Source organism: Pangasianodon hypophthalmus, chromosome 18 (genome assembly GCF_027358585.1).
Source record: "Pangasianodon hypophthalmus isolate fPanHyp1 chromosome 18, fPanHyp1.pri, whole genome shotgun sequence".
NCBI classification, from domain to species: domain Eukaryota; kingdom Metazoa; phylum Chordata; class Actinopteri; order Siluriformes; family Pangasiidae; genus Pangasianodon; species Pangasianodon hypophthalmus.
In genome coordinates this window covers 11002942-11018845 of record NC_069727.1, presented here as the reverse complement: position 1 = coordinate 11018845, position 15904 = coordinate 11002942, and the positions used below count along the sequence as shown (strand labels likewise).

Genomic DNA, 15904 nt, shown 5'->3' with positions numbered 1-15904 from the left:
AAACATTGCCTTACTAAATTGAAGATGATGATGCAGTTACATGGTATGAGTCGTGTGATGCAATGTGAATGGTGTCTGGTGAAGAGTTCAGAATGACCGCACTCTTTTTATTTTATCTCACACTTTTTCAGTGATGGCTGGTTGTGATATTTGATGGGAGGTCTAAAATCTAATATCTTTCAATAGCTTGACAATGAAACTATTCAGGTGTATGCATTATACATGAGTAATGCATCACAAGGTCTCAGTGGCATAATAAGAATGGGGTATGGAGACAATTACACACATATAAAAACAGATAGACAGCTGCATTTGTGATTTGTATTTTTGTGTCTGTAATGCTCTCCTGGCTCCATGCCACATTTCCATTGAATACCAAACATGGTAAACAGAAAAGCTATAACCCTTTTGTTCAAAAAATAAATAAATAAATAAATAAAATCATTATAAAACATACATTGCTGTAGCAGGTTCTTTTGTTTATTTTGTAATTTGATTGGACAGTGTGTGCTTAGTCTGTCTACTTTTGGATCAGAGTGATAGAGTAAATAATCCACTTGGTTTGCATTCATTACACCCACAGCTGTATTTCACACACATCTTTTCAATCACTGTGGTACAGATGCATCAGAGACATGGGATGAAAATGCACATGAAATCTAGGGAGCATTTCACTCTACGTAATCACCTGACATGACTGCCTGCACGAATCTAATCTTATTTTAACCATTGGTGGTGCTGTTGCCCTTGGTTCCATGAAAATCCAAAATGACCTGCCTTAAAATATTTAACAGCAAATAATCTCATGTGGACGTCAAAAATTTAACCTTATATTGATGTATTTTTATCATTGAAAGAGAGAGAGCTTACCTCATTTGTACCACCTGCCCCACCTCTTTGGGAATTTAAATCTAGACATGTAGCAGATGTAAAGAAAGACAGGTGGACAGAGAGAGAGAGAGAGACTTACAGACAGACAGACAGACAGATTGATTTAAAATCATGTGTCAGGCTTAGCCTGAAATAATGACATGGAGCCAACTTGTGGGCTCACCACCTGCAAGATGACGGGTCAGGCTCAGATGCCATGCCAGTTAGGCATTAGGGGTGCACAGTCTTACATTAAATAGACCTCAGGCAGATGTGGGGATACTCCTCAGTCCCAGGCAGAGGGCCTCCCAAATGCACTTGTTCCCTGTGGATAAAAGACTTCTATCCACCTCTATCAGACTCTATCAGAGTTTCAATAAGGAAAACTCTGATTGGCACTGGTGTGTATGAACCAAATAACTGTTTGGAGTATTCTGTCTACTTGGAGAAGGTAGAGCAGGTGCTGAAGATGGTACCTCCTACTGACTCCAGAGTGTTACTGCGGGACTTCATTGCTCATATGGGGAATGATGGAGAGACAAGGAGAATCATAAATAGGAGGAATAGCCTACTGGATCTGAACATAAGCGATGAAATGTTATTAGACATTTGTGACAGCCAAGGATTGTTAAGAAAAAACAAAGTTGCTCATAAGTGTACTAGGTAGCAGAACACATTCAAGGTGCTAAAAGGCCAATGATCAGTTTTATGATTGTGTCATCAGATTTCGAGGCCATATATTTTGGACTCTCTGGACTGACCCTCAAAGGATTGACCCTCAAAATTAATTAATATAAAGTGATATTGGTTTTATGTAAGAAAATATTCTGTGATGAAAATTACTAACTGAAAAATGCTGTTTGGATAAGTATTCAACCCCTGTGCTGAGGAAGCCTCAAGATTACAGAGATGATAGATATTGGTAAAGATATTGCCCTAACAAGGACACAATTGGCCTCTCAATAATAAAAAAGTTAACCTCTTTTGGATAAAAGACCTCCTTTTATCTGGTACAATTGGTCAGACTGTGAATCTGAAGGAAAGCTGTGAAAATGAAGACCAAAGAGCGTGCTTTGGAAATTAGAGATAAGGTTATAAACATGCACAAGATCGGAAAAGGCTACAAGATAATATTTTGTAGATAAACAAGATAAAAAGTGTTTTGATATCCTGTTGGATCAATTCTGAGGAAATGGAAGTTGCATCATACCACCCAGGCACTGACTAGCCAAGGCTGTCTCTCATAACCCAGCATCAGAGCAAGAAGGGGACTTGTGAGGGAAGCCGCAGAAGGGCCAACAGAGTTCACTGGCTGAGAGTACAGGGGGGATACTGCAGTACAACCTGCTTCAGTCTGGTAAAAGCTAAAGCTTGGGAGAAACTTCACCTTTTATCAGGACGATGATCTCAGGTACAAGTCCAAAGCAACAGAGGAGTGGCTGAAGAACAAAAAGATGAATGTTCTGCAATGGCTTAGTCAAAGTCCAGATCTCAATCCCATCAAGAATCTGTGGCACTGTTTGAAAATTGCGGTCTACATGTGTCTTTCAACCAACCTGAACAACCTGGAGCAAATCTGCTAGGACGAATGGGTGAAAATCAGTGTGCAAAACTGGTAGAAGCTGTTGTTGCAGCAAAAAGTGGTTCTACCATGTACAATTCTGAAGGAGTTGAATACTTATGCAAGCACGGCAACCATCATGTCTGGCGTGTTGTGTTGTAATTTAATAAATGCCATTTAAAGTGTTTTTACTCCTTAAGCCTGTTAGCATGTCAAGTATAGCACTGAAAGAACTGATAATACTTTACTTAATATTGACTTAATATTGCAGCTGTTTCGCTGCATGTATGACTGCAGTAACAAAAATGAATGTTTTTACATTGTCTCAGGCAGAACCCAGCACTGTAATTTCAATACAGCTTACACCACATATATCTAATTACTGACATTATTAAAATGTTACACAACCTGCACCAAGCAACATGAAATACAATTTGGAAATGACAAACACAGTCTCCTCCAGAATCTGCTTCATTGAAACAAAATTCAACAGTTCTAGCAATTAGCATAACATGGGCACGAGAAAACATGCTTATGTTGAAGAGGCTCTTAATGCAGTCATGTGGAGGAGGACAAAAATCACTTGAGGCACAGCGCATGAAAAAAATGGAAGGAGACCCATCATCAGCATACTAAAAAGCAGGGTTTTAGCACCGACTGAATCATGATGATTGTGTTCGCCATTCTGACTCTTCACAAATCAGAGTCAGCCACAGTTATCTAATGCTGTAGGCTGTATCTGTGTTATTAAAAAAGTCATATTCAGACCAGACATGCTTCTGGCTATGCTGTTTTATTGTGTTTCGTCCACTGCTATTTTTTGACCCTCTCATTGTCCCTGCATCTATCAGCACTTGATCATCTTATTTGCACACCTTAGTGATGCACACCTCCTGGTGAGACTGAAGCAAAATAGGATATATACACACATACACTTCGTCAATTGTTATATTTCAGGGGTATCAGGCATTGGGCACCTCAATCCTGGGGTGTTAGACACCTTTTGGCTCATTTCAGTTGCTGATTGTGTGTGTGATATCTAATCCCTGGCCTTTTTGAGCTTGACATAGAGCTTAAAATACTGGTTTCAATTGTGCAGCATAAAAGCTTACTTTCATTAGCTAAAGTGGCCTGCAACCTATCTGACCTTTTGTTAATTAGCAATGTACAAATGGGATACAAAGTAAATGATAAACATACAACAGCAGCAAGTGCCATAATAAGGCATTGAGACACCGTGAGCCACCTGAACAGCCTTAGAATTAATTCGACAAGTCACTTAAACTGTACTGAAAGGAACACCATACTTCCAAAAGACATTCCCTCAATTGGTGTTTTGATGCAGTTGGTGGGAAGCGCTGTGTAACACAGTGGCCCAGAATCTTTCATAAATGCTCAGTTGGGCAGAGATCTGGTGGCTGCAAAGGCCTTAGTGTGTGATTTATATTATTTTCATACTCACCAAACACTTCACTGAGCCCTTCTGCCCTGTGAATGGAGACATTGTTATCCTGGAAGAGTCCTCCACCACAGGGATATAAATGTTTCATCATAGGATATGTGATCATTCAGGATAACATTGTATTGATGTGCAGTGACCCTTCCCTCTAAGGAGCCAAGTTGCTCCAAACTGTGCCAGCACAATGCCTTCCACAGCATAAAAGAAGCAGCAGTTTTTCCACCAATTTGCCACATGTGTCTAGCTTACTCTAGGTAAGCTATGCTATTATGCAATTTTCAGAGTTGTCAGAGTTTATTCCAAGACAGAAGTGAATCACACAAGTGTTGTACAGAAAGGTTCCAGACATGTTTATTACATGTGGTTATATAAGATTAAACAGAGAAAAAACATTAGCTAAGATACATTTTGAATATTATTCATCATTGAATGATTGGTACAGCCTATAAAACCATATTGAATATTCATGAGATTAGCTCAGACATAAGAAGGAGGATGAGGATGAAGCTGTTCAAAGCTGTTTCCAGAGCTGTTATTATCTCTATTTCTGGGCTATGTGTTTGGGTTTAAAGAACAAGATGTTTTTGTTAAAGAAGAGACACGTGCTATAAAGACCTTGAGTGACCCGCACTAATTTTTTCCTACAAACCTCACTGCAGGGCAACAACGCTGAAGTTCACATAAGTACAAGATGGACACATTGGTTACTACACAATTAAAAAATTGTAACAAGCTTACCCCGAACATAAATCCAACATCCACCAAACTGACTAACTAATTACACTGTGATGAAGTGAAATGATCATGTTTGTGATTGGCTGATGAAATTTCACTTAATCTGGTGAGTTTGCACTACGCAAACATATTTCCGTCACTCTGTTTCAGTGCAGGAGGTATCACATCTGGCTAGGCAAAGGTAATGATGTTTGTATAATCTTTCCTATTTCTGACATCTGCACTGGTGTTCTCTGATCTCATTGTGAGGCCTTTGGGCTGGATGCTGCCAGATGCATGGGTCTAGGTCTCCTCTCTGCTGCCAGCACTTTACACTTTTCTTTTATGGAAGAGAGAGCGATGAGAGACTATAAATGAAATGGCATTGGGCGTCATCACTTTAATGAAAGCATGTGTGGGCCAGATGGAGACTCTTTTAATGCCACTCATTTTTATAGTGCACCTAAGTGACTCACATGAGAAAAGATGCACCTATACAGCTCTTCTCTCTCTCTCTCTCTCTCTCTCTCTCTCTCTCTCTCTCTCTCTCTTCTGCTGAGCCTCAAATTATTATGGTCTAATTGCAAGACTTAGACCTCACTGGAGTGTCTCAGTTTATGCCAAAATATGATGTAAATTATGCTAAATCATAACATTTAAATAATTTGAAAAGGAACAGAAAAACAAGTTTTTTAATAAAGCCAAGTAGTTTATGAGTACATTCATGTTTTTCTTTCTTTTTTGGGGGGGAAGGTTTACAAATATCAAACCTTCCTGGCATATTTGAACCTTTCTGTTGTATTGCGGTTAAATGTGGCAGATTTGTTATTGTACTCTATCATAACTATGCTTTCTTTTATCTGACTTGCATAAAGTTTAATGACTTTTTCCAGAATACATAACATTAATGATAACTGGTTTTGTTGACTTTCAGTAGTTGATTCAAATTTTTTCAGTGATGTTCTGGTCAAATCTGTCTGGCCATAAAAATGAATGGGGCAGAGTATAAGAAGATGCAGGATAAAAGTTCTATCCCTGTCTCTCACATACACCCACAAACACCTGCACACAAATACACAGTGTTATAATCAGAGTTGCCAGGGTCAGGTTTTTTTCTATGCCAAATTTGTGGGTGGAATTGCCAGTCTGCATAGGCTATGGCAAACAAAGGGGATGTATAAGTGCAGACAGTGTATCTACGATGTACAGAACCTGTTCTTTTGTTGTAAAGATTGGAAGCAGGAAAAGGGATTATAGAGTGTGACAAAGACTGTGACAAAAAGGGCATACTGCAGATATTGCAAATCAAACATTTGTGCACACCATGGTGAACTTGTTTCCCATGCAGTGATGGAGAAGACGAAGAAAATTCATCTCCCTTTTCCAATACCAGAATTTTTTGGGCTAGTTTTGAGTGGGCTGCAGATTTTGCTGAGACCCACCAACTCTGGTTATATTTTTGATCTCAACTTGCACCCCAAGGGATGTAAAAAACAGCAATGTGTGCAAAAAATGTAGAAAATGCATTTGTAAGGCACATGCCATTGTGATGACACACTGATAATCATGCATGAATGCACACATAAGGGTTTGGGTAAATGTGTAATGCAACAATAGGTGATGAGTATATAAAAAATGCTTTATAAACAGTTTTAAGGGGCCTGGTCAATTTTGACTGAAAAGCTGGAACTCTGATCGAACACAACACACTGTTCCAGACGTTACAGGTTTTTTTTGTTTACTATGACTGTACATAACAGTATTTTTAACCTTTCATGTATTGTTTAATATCAATATGACAATAACAGCAGTCTCTCTCTTTTGTGTTGAATGCTCTTTGGTTTTTCCCATGGTGATAGATTATTTTTACGTGTGTAACATCTTTCGTTTTTAAGGCCTTAGCTCACCTGTCAATGATACGTGGATTTTTGCATCCCATCATCACCTTGGAGTTGCATGAGATTGAGCAGTTAAATAGATTTAAAAATATTTAAATATGCATTTTAGATGAATGGGTGATTATTGTTTTCTTTGCTTGATAAACACCAAACTTTTAAAATACACTAATCTAAGTTTCTAATATTTTTATAGTAAAATATGGGAGAGAAACCTCCCCATTTGATATGAGTTATTGAGCGAATCACATTTCCCATTACATTGTTTCATTATCCAAAGAGAACTGTGCCATGTACTCAATTCTATTATAGGTAATTTCACCCTACATTAGCATCTGTTTCTTTTAGTAATAGAAATTTGTTGATGCTTACCGCTCATGTTCAGTCAGTGTTATTGATATAGATTTGTTTTTTATGCTGGCTTTATTCACCCTTTTGTATTTTTTTTGCTCCATTGTTAAGTTGTTCTATGTTTTTCTATGTTTTAAGAAAGAGAGAGAGAGCGAGAGTTGTCTAAGAACTCTTTATATTTACCTGAACTGCAAAATAGTTAAACATTGCAAAAATTACAACTAAGCCAGATTGAACTGCACTATAGTACAGGTAGGTGTAGATTAATATTAATTCAACCTGTGTTCTGATAAGTCATTATAACGTGACAATTAATCACTTTAAATTAATAAATGAATCATTTCCTTAATAAGTGTGGTCAGTTATTGTGCCTCAAATTGTCAGACACACACACACACACACACACACACACACACACACACACACAAACATACATATGTATATATCTTAGTTGCTGAGTTTTAATGTTATTAAACTGCTTAATAAAAAGGGTGTTATGATGAATAGCCAGATTTATAAATGTTTATGAGACAGTAGATTTTTAATCTAGTTGTAGTGGCTCTCTGAGCTGATATAAACATTAGAATTTGTGTATGAGCCTTTATGTTCTGACTTGTCTAATGAAGATTTATTTTGCCTTACTTGTCACCTTTTCTTGACTTCAGAAACCAGACGGTGTCAGTTACTTTCAGATTCCTTTTAGTGAATATTTTGTTCGATATAAATTTTCTCCTGCCCCGTTTAAGTATTAATTTGTTATAGTTAAGCTCTATTGGGCAAAATATATTCATAAAAGCTTAAATAAAACATCAGTATTACAGAATATCAATAAGCAGAATAATAAAGTGAAGTGAAATCATTCCAACTCCTGTGTGTGTCCTTCAGGAGAAGCAGAGGTTCCTGACTGATGTTCTTCATGAGGTGATGCTACTGGATGGTTTGGCAAGTTCTCATCCCATCTCTCAGGAGGTTTTTGAAGCTGCTGACATTGACCGAGTTTTTGACTGGATTGCTTACAAAAAGGTAAATGTGTCTCCTGCATTTTGCTCAATAGGTTTCATCAATGATAGAAGCATTTGGGTTGTTTGACCCAAAAAATTAAAGATCTAAAAAAAAGTCAAGTGCTCTATTCAGTTTAAACTGTGTTGTTATTTTAACATTAGTCTGAGCCCCAAGATGCTCTGTGGGCCAGGGATGGAATTCTATTTTTTTTTCTGGCCACAAGCCTTTAGAATCTTGTAGGTTGCACCGTGATTTATCTGCACTTTGGTGTGTATGCACATTAATTTACCACCTTCCAACTTTTGAACACTGTGCAACAGTTTTTTTTTGGTGTTTTTTGTGCAAGATCTTTCTAGAGTTTGGTTTGAAGAAGGTAGTTTAAGTAAACATGATACACTTGCAAGTATCAATTATTCCATCTGTAATACTTGCAGCAATAAAAAAAATCCATGAAAGTCACTGGTAGAAATCACAGCCAGATTCACAAATTTTGCAAAGTATAATAACACTCTTTAGTATGAAACCCAAGAACAACCTGAGCAAACATTAGACCAGTGAGCAATACAGTGAAATCCAAAACTCACAACTGATATTTTCAGTTTATCAATAGCGAATAAACCACTGCGTTGAAGCAGAAGAACATGTCATAAAGCCCCCATCCCCCCCTAAAAAAATAGAAAATGCAGACTGAATAAAGACATGGCTTTTTTCATAGCATAAAAGCAAGAGACCATTTAAAAATGAAAAACAGAAAAGACTAATGCCATGATGTCGTATACGAATAAGAAGAAAACAGCCATTGAAATAGAAGTCTAGTATATTGTGAATATATTGCTGTATGAATAGTCACTGTGTTAATAACTACAAATTTGGATTAATTTAACAATATGGCTTCCATTTACAGCTCATGTTAATTTAATTCATGATTTTATTAAAAAAAGTAATGCTCAAATGCTTACGATGTTGTATCCAGAACACAATGTGGTTACATCAAACTGTCCGACAGTGGTGCCTGGATTGAAAACTGCTCCTCGAGCCAATATCGTGCAAGAAAAATGGGTTTTCATCCAATGTTAGAGTAGCACATAACTAAGACACATGCAACTTTCACACAATTTCTGAATAGCTTTTAAGTCCATAGGTAAGTCTGAGGTGCAATAACTGTGTTAAATCCTCACTATACTGTACAAGATTACCTGAAATGTGAATATGACCCAGATAGAGCAAATGAGATCAGGATGAAAGCAAAGACTAAGGAAAGCTAAGGAAACAATACATGCTGAACTACAGCAACAATAATAGGACCAACATTCAACACCAATAATTAGTGTTGAAGTACTGTTGTAGAAGTAATCCAAAGAAAAAAAAGCATTCTACAATAATGCAGCTTGTACAAATTGTTCCCGGTTCCAATACATTGTATTTTTTTTTTTTCTCTAACCAGACAAATTTTAGGGATGTATATATTACACACTACAAAGTGACAATCCACACCCAAAAAACCAAATTCCCTTTATTGTCACTGAATAGATAAAGTTCATTAGGAAGTCAGTTTCTTTATATTCATGACTTCTGAAGAATTTCAGAAGTTGTGTATTATAGTGTATTTTTGTGTGACTGGATTGAACACCTGGGTTTCTTTATTGTCTCAAAATTTTAATGCACTCTGAATTAATCATAGTGCCATTCTAAGTGAAACGATTTAAATTTTCTGCCTTCAGGTGAACAAGAACATAGTTCAATTAAATCTATTCTTTAATATGTCAGAGTAAGAGGAATAGCTTGAATAATGAATTAAGGTGCCAGCCTCAGGGGAGTGGTGGTGCAATAAACAGATCACATTCCCTCTTGCCTAGAAAAAGAAGAAATTGTTAATTTGCTTACATTTAGTTTAATGATATATACTTGTTTTTATATTAAATCTGAAAATTGTGACATAATAATACAAACGTCAAAATAAAGTATACTATATATGTTCTGTATCAGGTGATAACTCAGCAATAGGTGACATGACTAACTGCAAGAAGAAAGCTGGGTCAGAGAAACAGAATTTAGTGCCAGCCAATTAGTGACATCTGAAGAGACGGAAATACTTGCTTGCTCAAACAACATTGTTAAGCAACATAATCTAATTTTGTAAATAAATGATTTTGTAATCATAAACCAGCATGTAGACTCTGTATTTAAAAATGTATGTTCAAAGTGAATGGTGCAGCCTGGGGCTGGAATGATATGAAACTGCTCTAAGGAAAAAAAGTGATTCTGTTTGTACAAGATGGCTGCTTTGATAACATAAATAAATTTAGCTGCACGATTAAGTTCTCCTCATCTTTAACAATTATAATCATATTATATGTCATTATATAAATCATATTATGGCCTATATTGTGAAGAGCTATGTTGTTTGAAGCAAACATTTATGAAAAAAAAGATTCAGGTTAATTGGCCCCTGAGTAGCGCAACAGAAAAGGTTCATCGTGAGTTTGATTCCTTTGCAATGCCACAGCCATCTGTGGCAAGGAGACAAGGGACTGAAACTGTCTGTGGGTGGATTGGATGGCGTACTCTGTCTCCTGTCAATCATAGCATTACTAGACACAGTTTGTGTAGGCTGAGGAGGGCAGATAGAACCTTCCTACAATTATGTTACGCTGCCCTGTTAAAAAGGTAAAGTTGGCTGGCTCCACATGCTTTGGAGGAAGCACATGATTGGTAGCTGTCACACGATAGGGGAAAGCTGGCTGGTGGGTGGGAATTGGCAGAAGTAATTTACCAAGAGTTTGATTGATAAGAAGCAAAAGTAAGGTATTTTGCCAACCACTACCTTTATTTTGCTAACCAGTACCTTGTCAGCGCACCATTGGTGTCATTACTGTTTAGGCATTTTCTCTGTATGGAACTCACTGTGAAGGACAAAATGTCCTTTAGCAAATGGCTTGCAGTAGCATGTTTCTACTAGAGAGGATGAAAAGCCTTACAACTAGCTGACTGAAGAAAATGAAGTGCACACTTTACAATCTCATACCTACTGTAAATTGAGTTCTCACTTTAAGCAAACATGTTAGAAATGATTCTGGAGGCTGAGTATGTGAAGACATAATTAGGAAAGACTGAATGTACACAGAAGATCTGTGAAGAGGCTTGAACAGAAGTGTGAAAGCAATGTGTGACTTTATTTCGGGGTACACTATATGGCCAAAAGTTGATGGCCCATCATTCCTGTATGTGTTTTTGGAACATCCCATTCCAGATTTAGTTCCCGCTTTGCTGTTATAAAAACCTCCACTCTTCTGAAAGTAGATGTTGAAGCATTGCTGTGGGGATTTGTCATCATTCAGCCACAAGAGCATTAGTGAGGTCAGGCACTGATGTCAGATGAGGCTAGTGTAGCATATGTATTAATGAATCACTGGTAGATCAGTTTAAATTGAGGTGTGTGTGTGTGTGTGTGTGTGTGTGTGTGTGTTGTTATGCAGGGAGCTGCACTGATCCGCATGTTGGCAAATGTCATGGGACAAGCTGTATTCCAGAAAGGCATCAATGTAAGTGAACAAGCATCTTTCATCTTATATCTCTTGCATTTACTAATTGTCTATCTTTTTTCTGTCTTTGTAACACACTTCAAGACCAGATTAGCACCAGGTGTTTTATTTCTGCTGCTTCTTGCTGAGATTAACGGTTCTTTATTTTCTAAAACTTTAATGAAACAGTCTCATTAATGTATCAGAAATTATGTTATTTTTAACATAACATTTATTGAATCAAAATGAATCAACCTGCGTTTTCTTATTCAGTTTCTGGGAATAATTTTCAGAGGCTGTTAAAGTTGTTTTTATCATGAACACATCTCATTTGAACAAATTAGCATGTGTTTTACTGCTGTTGCTGAAAGCTGTTTATGTATGAGACATTCTGATTTGATTGCTGACTTAATAATGTTTTCAACAGCTAATAGGGTTCACAACCCTCAGTCACCACAAGAAGAAAACAACACACTAATGAACTTTATTAAACCTCTTAAACTCTTACTTCTCTATTCTGTTATTCATTTAGGGCCTTATTTTTCAAAAACCGCTATGATTTGTTTAGTAATTACAACAATGTAATTGCCTCTGTCCTGGTAGTAGAGTTAAAAGCCCATTGAAGCAATAGTGACACCACTTGCCATACTCTACTGTCTTAAATAAAGTAGCATTTAACACCCGTCACATGAGGTCACTGGCTTCATACACACTTATAATATTGGACTAATAAACGTATTTGATTATATACAGTGGTTATTCAAGATTATAATAATATGACAGTCCTGTATAGACTTACATGTATTTACACATGACACAAGAAAGAACAGAAACACAGCCCTCCCACTCTCCTACATGACCCCTGCAAGGTGCACACATTGTGAATTACAAAGCCTGGACTGCACAATAAATAAAAATTACAGGTCCTTTTCAGGAAAGATTTACATTTTGTTGTTTGTTGTTGAATTCTAGAATAAAGTGATCAATTATTACCCCCAAAAAAATTACGCTTAAAGATGGTCACTTATGTGACACTCAGACCTAACAACCATATTTCTTTTGCATTGCATTTCAAAACACCATAAACAAAAATAAAACGAGAATAAATAAAAAACAGGCATGAAATATTGTGAAAGGTCACTCTCTGCACCTCAAAGGCTAAGTGTGCAACAGTTTTGCATCAAGTTATTTTTCAATACAACTAGGTTTCCCTTTGTATGTTTTCCTCTGTCATGATGGAAACAATATTTAAAAATTTGTACTGGTTGACAAATTTCTTTCAAATTGCTGTGCTCTCACTAACTAGTGTCTGACAGATAAACATGTTTGTGTCTGACAAGACTGCTTTCACTTGTTAATTTCCTACAAATTTTATGAGAGACACTTTTATCATATAGTTGGCAAATAGGCAGATTTCAATATAACTGCTGAGTTTTTAAAGGCACAGGGAGCCTTAATTTGTGGTTGCATTCAACATAGGGATAAATGTTGGTCTTGTGGACACGCAATGTGAATGGTGTCTTTGCTAGATTTTTTTCTCCTTTCAGTATAAATTGGGTATGATTGTTGGGTAAAGGAGAATGTGATTTCCTGGTTGCTGCCTCAAATTGCTTATGTCTGTGTCATGAGATAGAGGTAAAGACAGATATAAATACAGTTTGAAATTTTATTGAAGAGGCTGACAAAAAACAGTGTTCAAAAACATGATCCAAGAAACAAGCAAATAGGTCAGGCGATGAGCAAACATTAAAACTAGAGCAAATCCAAATCACAATCTATGAGCAGAACAAAGTCAAGAACCGGAATAGCAATATACAGAAATCAAGGCTTGGCAAGTTCAGGTAAATATACAGTGTTAGTTTGCAATGTGAATGTGGAGCTAGAGTCCTTATATACTGTGTGGAGTTGATTGTGTCCAGGGCTGTGTGATTAGAGATCAGGTGAATGTGAACGTGACAAAGTCCATGGGTGTTGGGAAGTGTAGTCTATGGCGGCCATATTTGTAGGCCACAGTGTGTTCTGAGAAATGGAGTTTCATGTCGATTCTGGCGTTGACCTGACAGTCTGCCATTCGTGTGTAGATATATAATGTAGATTCAGCCAGGGTGATTAGGATGGACTGGAGAATGCAGGCCTTAGGACTGAGAGATTTTGTTCTGGTGTTTGTATTTTTTTTGTTTGCTTTGTAGCACAGGTAATTCAGCTATACAATGCTAGAGAGAGAGAGAGAGATGCCAAATCACACAATGCTTTCGACTGTGGAGGGGGCATTGTTTTGGAAGGAGCCATATGCCATTTGAATTACATTAAAATCTTTAACCCCTTGAAGTCTCAGAACATTATTCATTATTTATCTTTAAGTATATTAATACATTTAGTGATGAATGGAAGTCTGGATCTGCTGCATGTCCTGGGAGTTTAAGAGGTTAAAACCCAGGTTATGTTCTAAATCAAATGCTTGCTTAGTGCACCAGCCATTCTTAGTACAGTTTACAGCAGGCCTGTGTTCTGAATGGCTGATGCACAATGTAAATTAGGATAAAAAAAAGCTTAGAGTGGCCATTTTGGGGTTTAAAAATGGGAGGTGTGAGGTGTGTGTAAAAATTGGTGTGACTTATTTCTGTTTAGTACAAAACATTAGATTGGACCCATTAAAAATCCATGCACTGGCTCATGGGTTGCCAAGTGGCAGAACACAGTATGGGTGCAGACCCACTACTGTAGTGGAGTCAGTCTAAACTACTGTAGCGGAGTCGATTAGTGGGGGTGGTGGGGGCTGGGGTGACTGGTCATAGTCCAGCGACTCTAAGCAGCATTTTCTAAGCATGACCCAGCCAGCCAGTAGCAGATGCTCTTTTTTTGGCTTGTCCAATCACCTGCGTGTATGTAAATTATTTAGCTGAAGTAAGCACTTCAGACAGACTAGCGACAGAGAGTGCTAGAAATTATTTTTTTTCTGACCCTTCCATTTTTTTCAGATCCTTTCTGATCTGATTAGCTAAGTGATGACATGGCTTGTCAAAAAAATGAAAACAGATGTTTAAGGATGAATAGACAGAGAGGTATGTGGTTGTTCCCCTCACTTTAAGTTCAAAACAGGTTTGTAGAGGTTTGTATCAGGACACAAAAGGAGAGGGTGATATTTGTGAAACACTACCAAATACGTTTGTTAGGTTATATCGCAGGCAGGTACAATAAAAAAAAAAGTTGCTTGATTGGGTGGGATTGGTCAAATTTAAGTGGGATTAAAGTCAGAGTCCATGGCACTGGTCAATAACAATTATGTAACAAATCATACAGTAATTGTTTAAAATTGTTTTTATAGTTATAAACTAATCATTAATGGTTAAGTATTAAAAGATAACTGTCATTGACATTTAGGGGTGTTACTTGCTTATCTGGACCTTTGTAAGGAGGGAATTTTTATATAACTGGAACTTTACAAATTTTTTGGAATACCCCTACCCTAAATGACAATTATATAGTGTATAGTGGAAGGTGGAGAGATCTCAGTTTGAGACAAAGCCACTGATTTCCACTCCCATGTATGTTCTTCTGGATGGCATGGTGGCACAGTGGAAAGCATTGCTGCCTCACAGCTTCAGGGTTCCTGGATTGATCCTGAGTATGGGTTACTGTCTGCTCATGTACTTCCTGTGTTCCTGCGTGGGTTTCCACAGAGTTCTCTGGTTTCCTCCCACCTCCCAATATTGTGCCAATAGGTTGATTAGGTAAGATAAGTTGCCTCTAGGTGTGAATGATTGTAAATGTGTGTAAATGTGTAAATGTGTGTATGCATGGTGCTCTGTGATGGACTATCATCCCATCCAGGCTGTATTCCTGCCTCACACCCATTGTTCCTGGAATCCACCATGACCCTGACCAGGATAAAGCAAAAGTGAGTTACTGAAACCAGTGTGGTTACTATAGATGACAACTAACGTCTCTAGGTTACGCATGTAACCATGGTTCCCCGAGGGAACGAGACGCTGCGTCAAAACGCTATGGGGACGCCCTCAGCGTGACCATGCTCTGAATCTCATGTGTAATCAGTCCAATGGATGGGCGAGACGTCACGGGCGGGGTGACGTAGCGACCAGGAAGCTTAAAAGTACGTGTGGTGAATACAGCGGCAGCTTCTGAAAAATGAAGCAAGCACTCACAGGGATGCCGGAAGTATGGCACTGAGACGCAGCGTCTCGTTCCCTTGGGGAACCATGGTTACATGCCTAACCTAGAGACGTTCCCCTTCAGGAACTCAAGCTGTGTCGAAACGCTATGGGAACGAGTATGCCCACGCCGCAAGACTTACAAATCCCTGCCCAGTGTGGAAGAGCACAGCTAGGGTGAGAGAACAGAAGAGCCCGGAGTGGCTCGCATATTGAGGCCATAGAACCTGACGCACATACAGTTAAGCCTTTGCTGGTCGGGCTCCCGAAAGGGAGGAGGACAGAAAGCCTGGAGTACGACAGGCCGTGGTGTGGAGGAGGGAACTTTAGGAACATAACCCGCTCGAGGGTAGAGAAACGCT

At 38.0% G+C, this 15904-nt stretch overlaps 1 protein-coding gene across 1 annotated transcript in view; it reads left to right on the top strand.

Annotated features, from left to right (window-relative positions):
- LOC113531778 (thyrotropin-releasing hormone-degrading ectoenzyme) overlaps positions 1–15904 on the top strand; it is a 147237-nt gene that overhangs the window by 83145 nt on the left and 48188 nt on the right. The window contains exons 7-8 of the mRNA XM_026922677.3: positions 7736–7873; positions 11329–11394. Coding sequence (XP_026778478.1) covers positions 7736–7873; positions 11329–11394 — 204 coding nt within the window. The remainder of the gene's footprint in view (positions 1–7735; positions 7874–11328; positions 11395–15904) is intronic.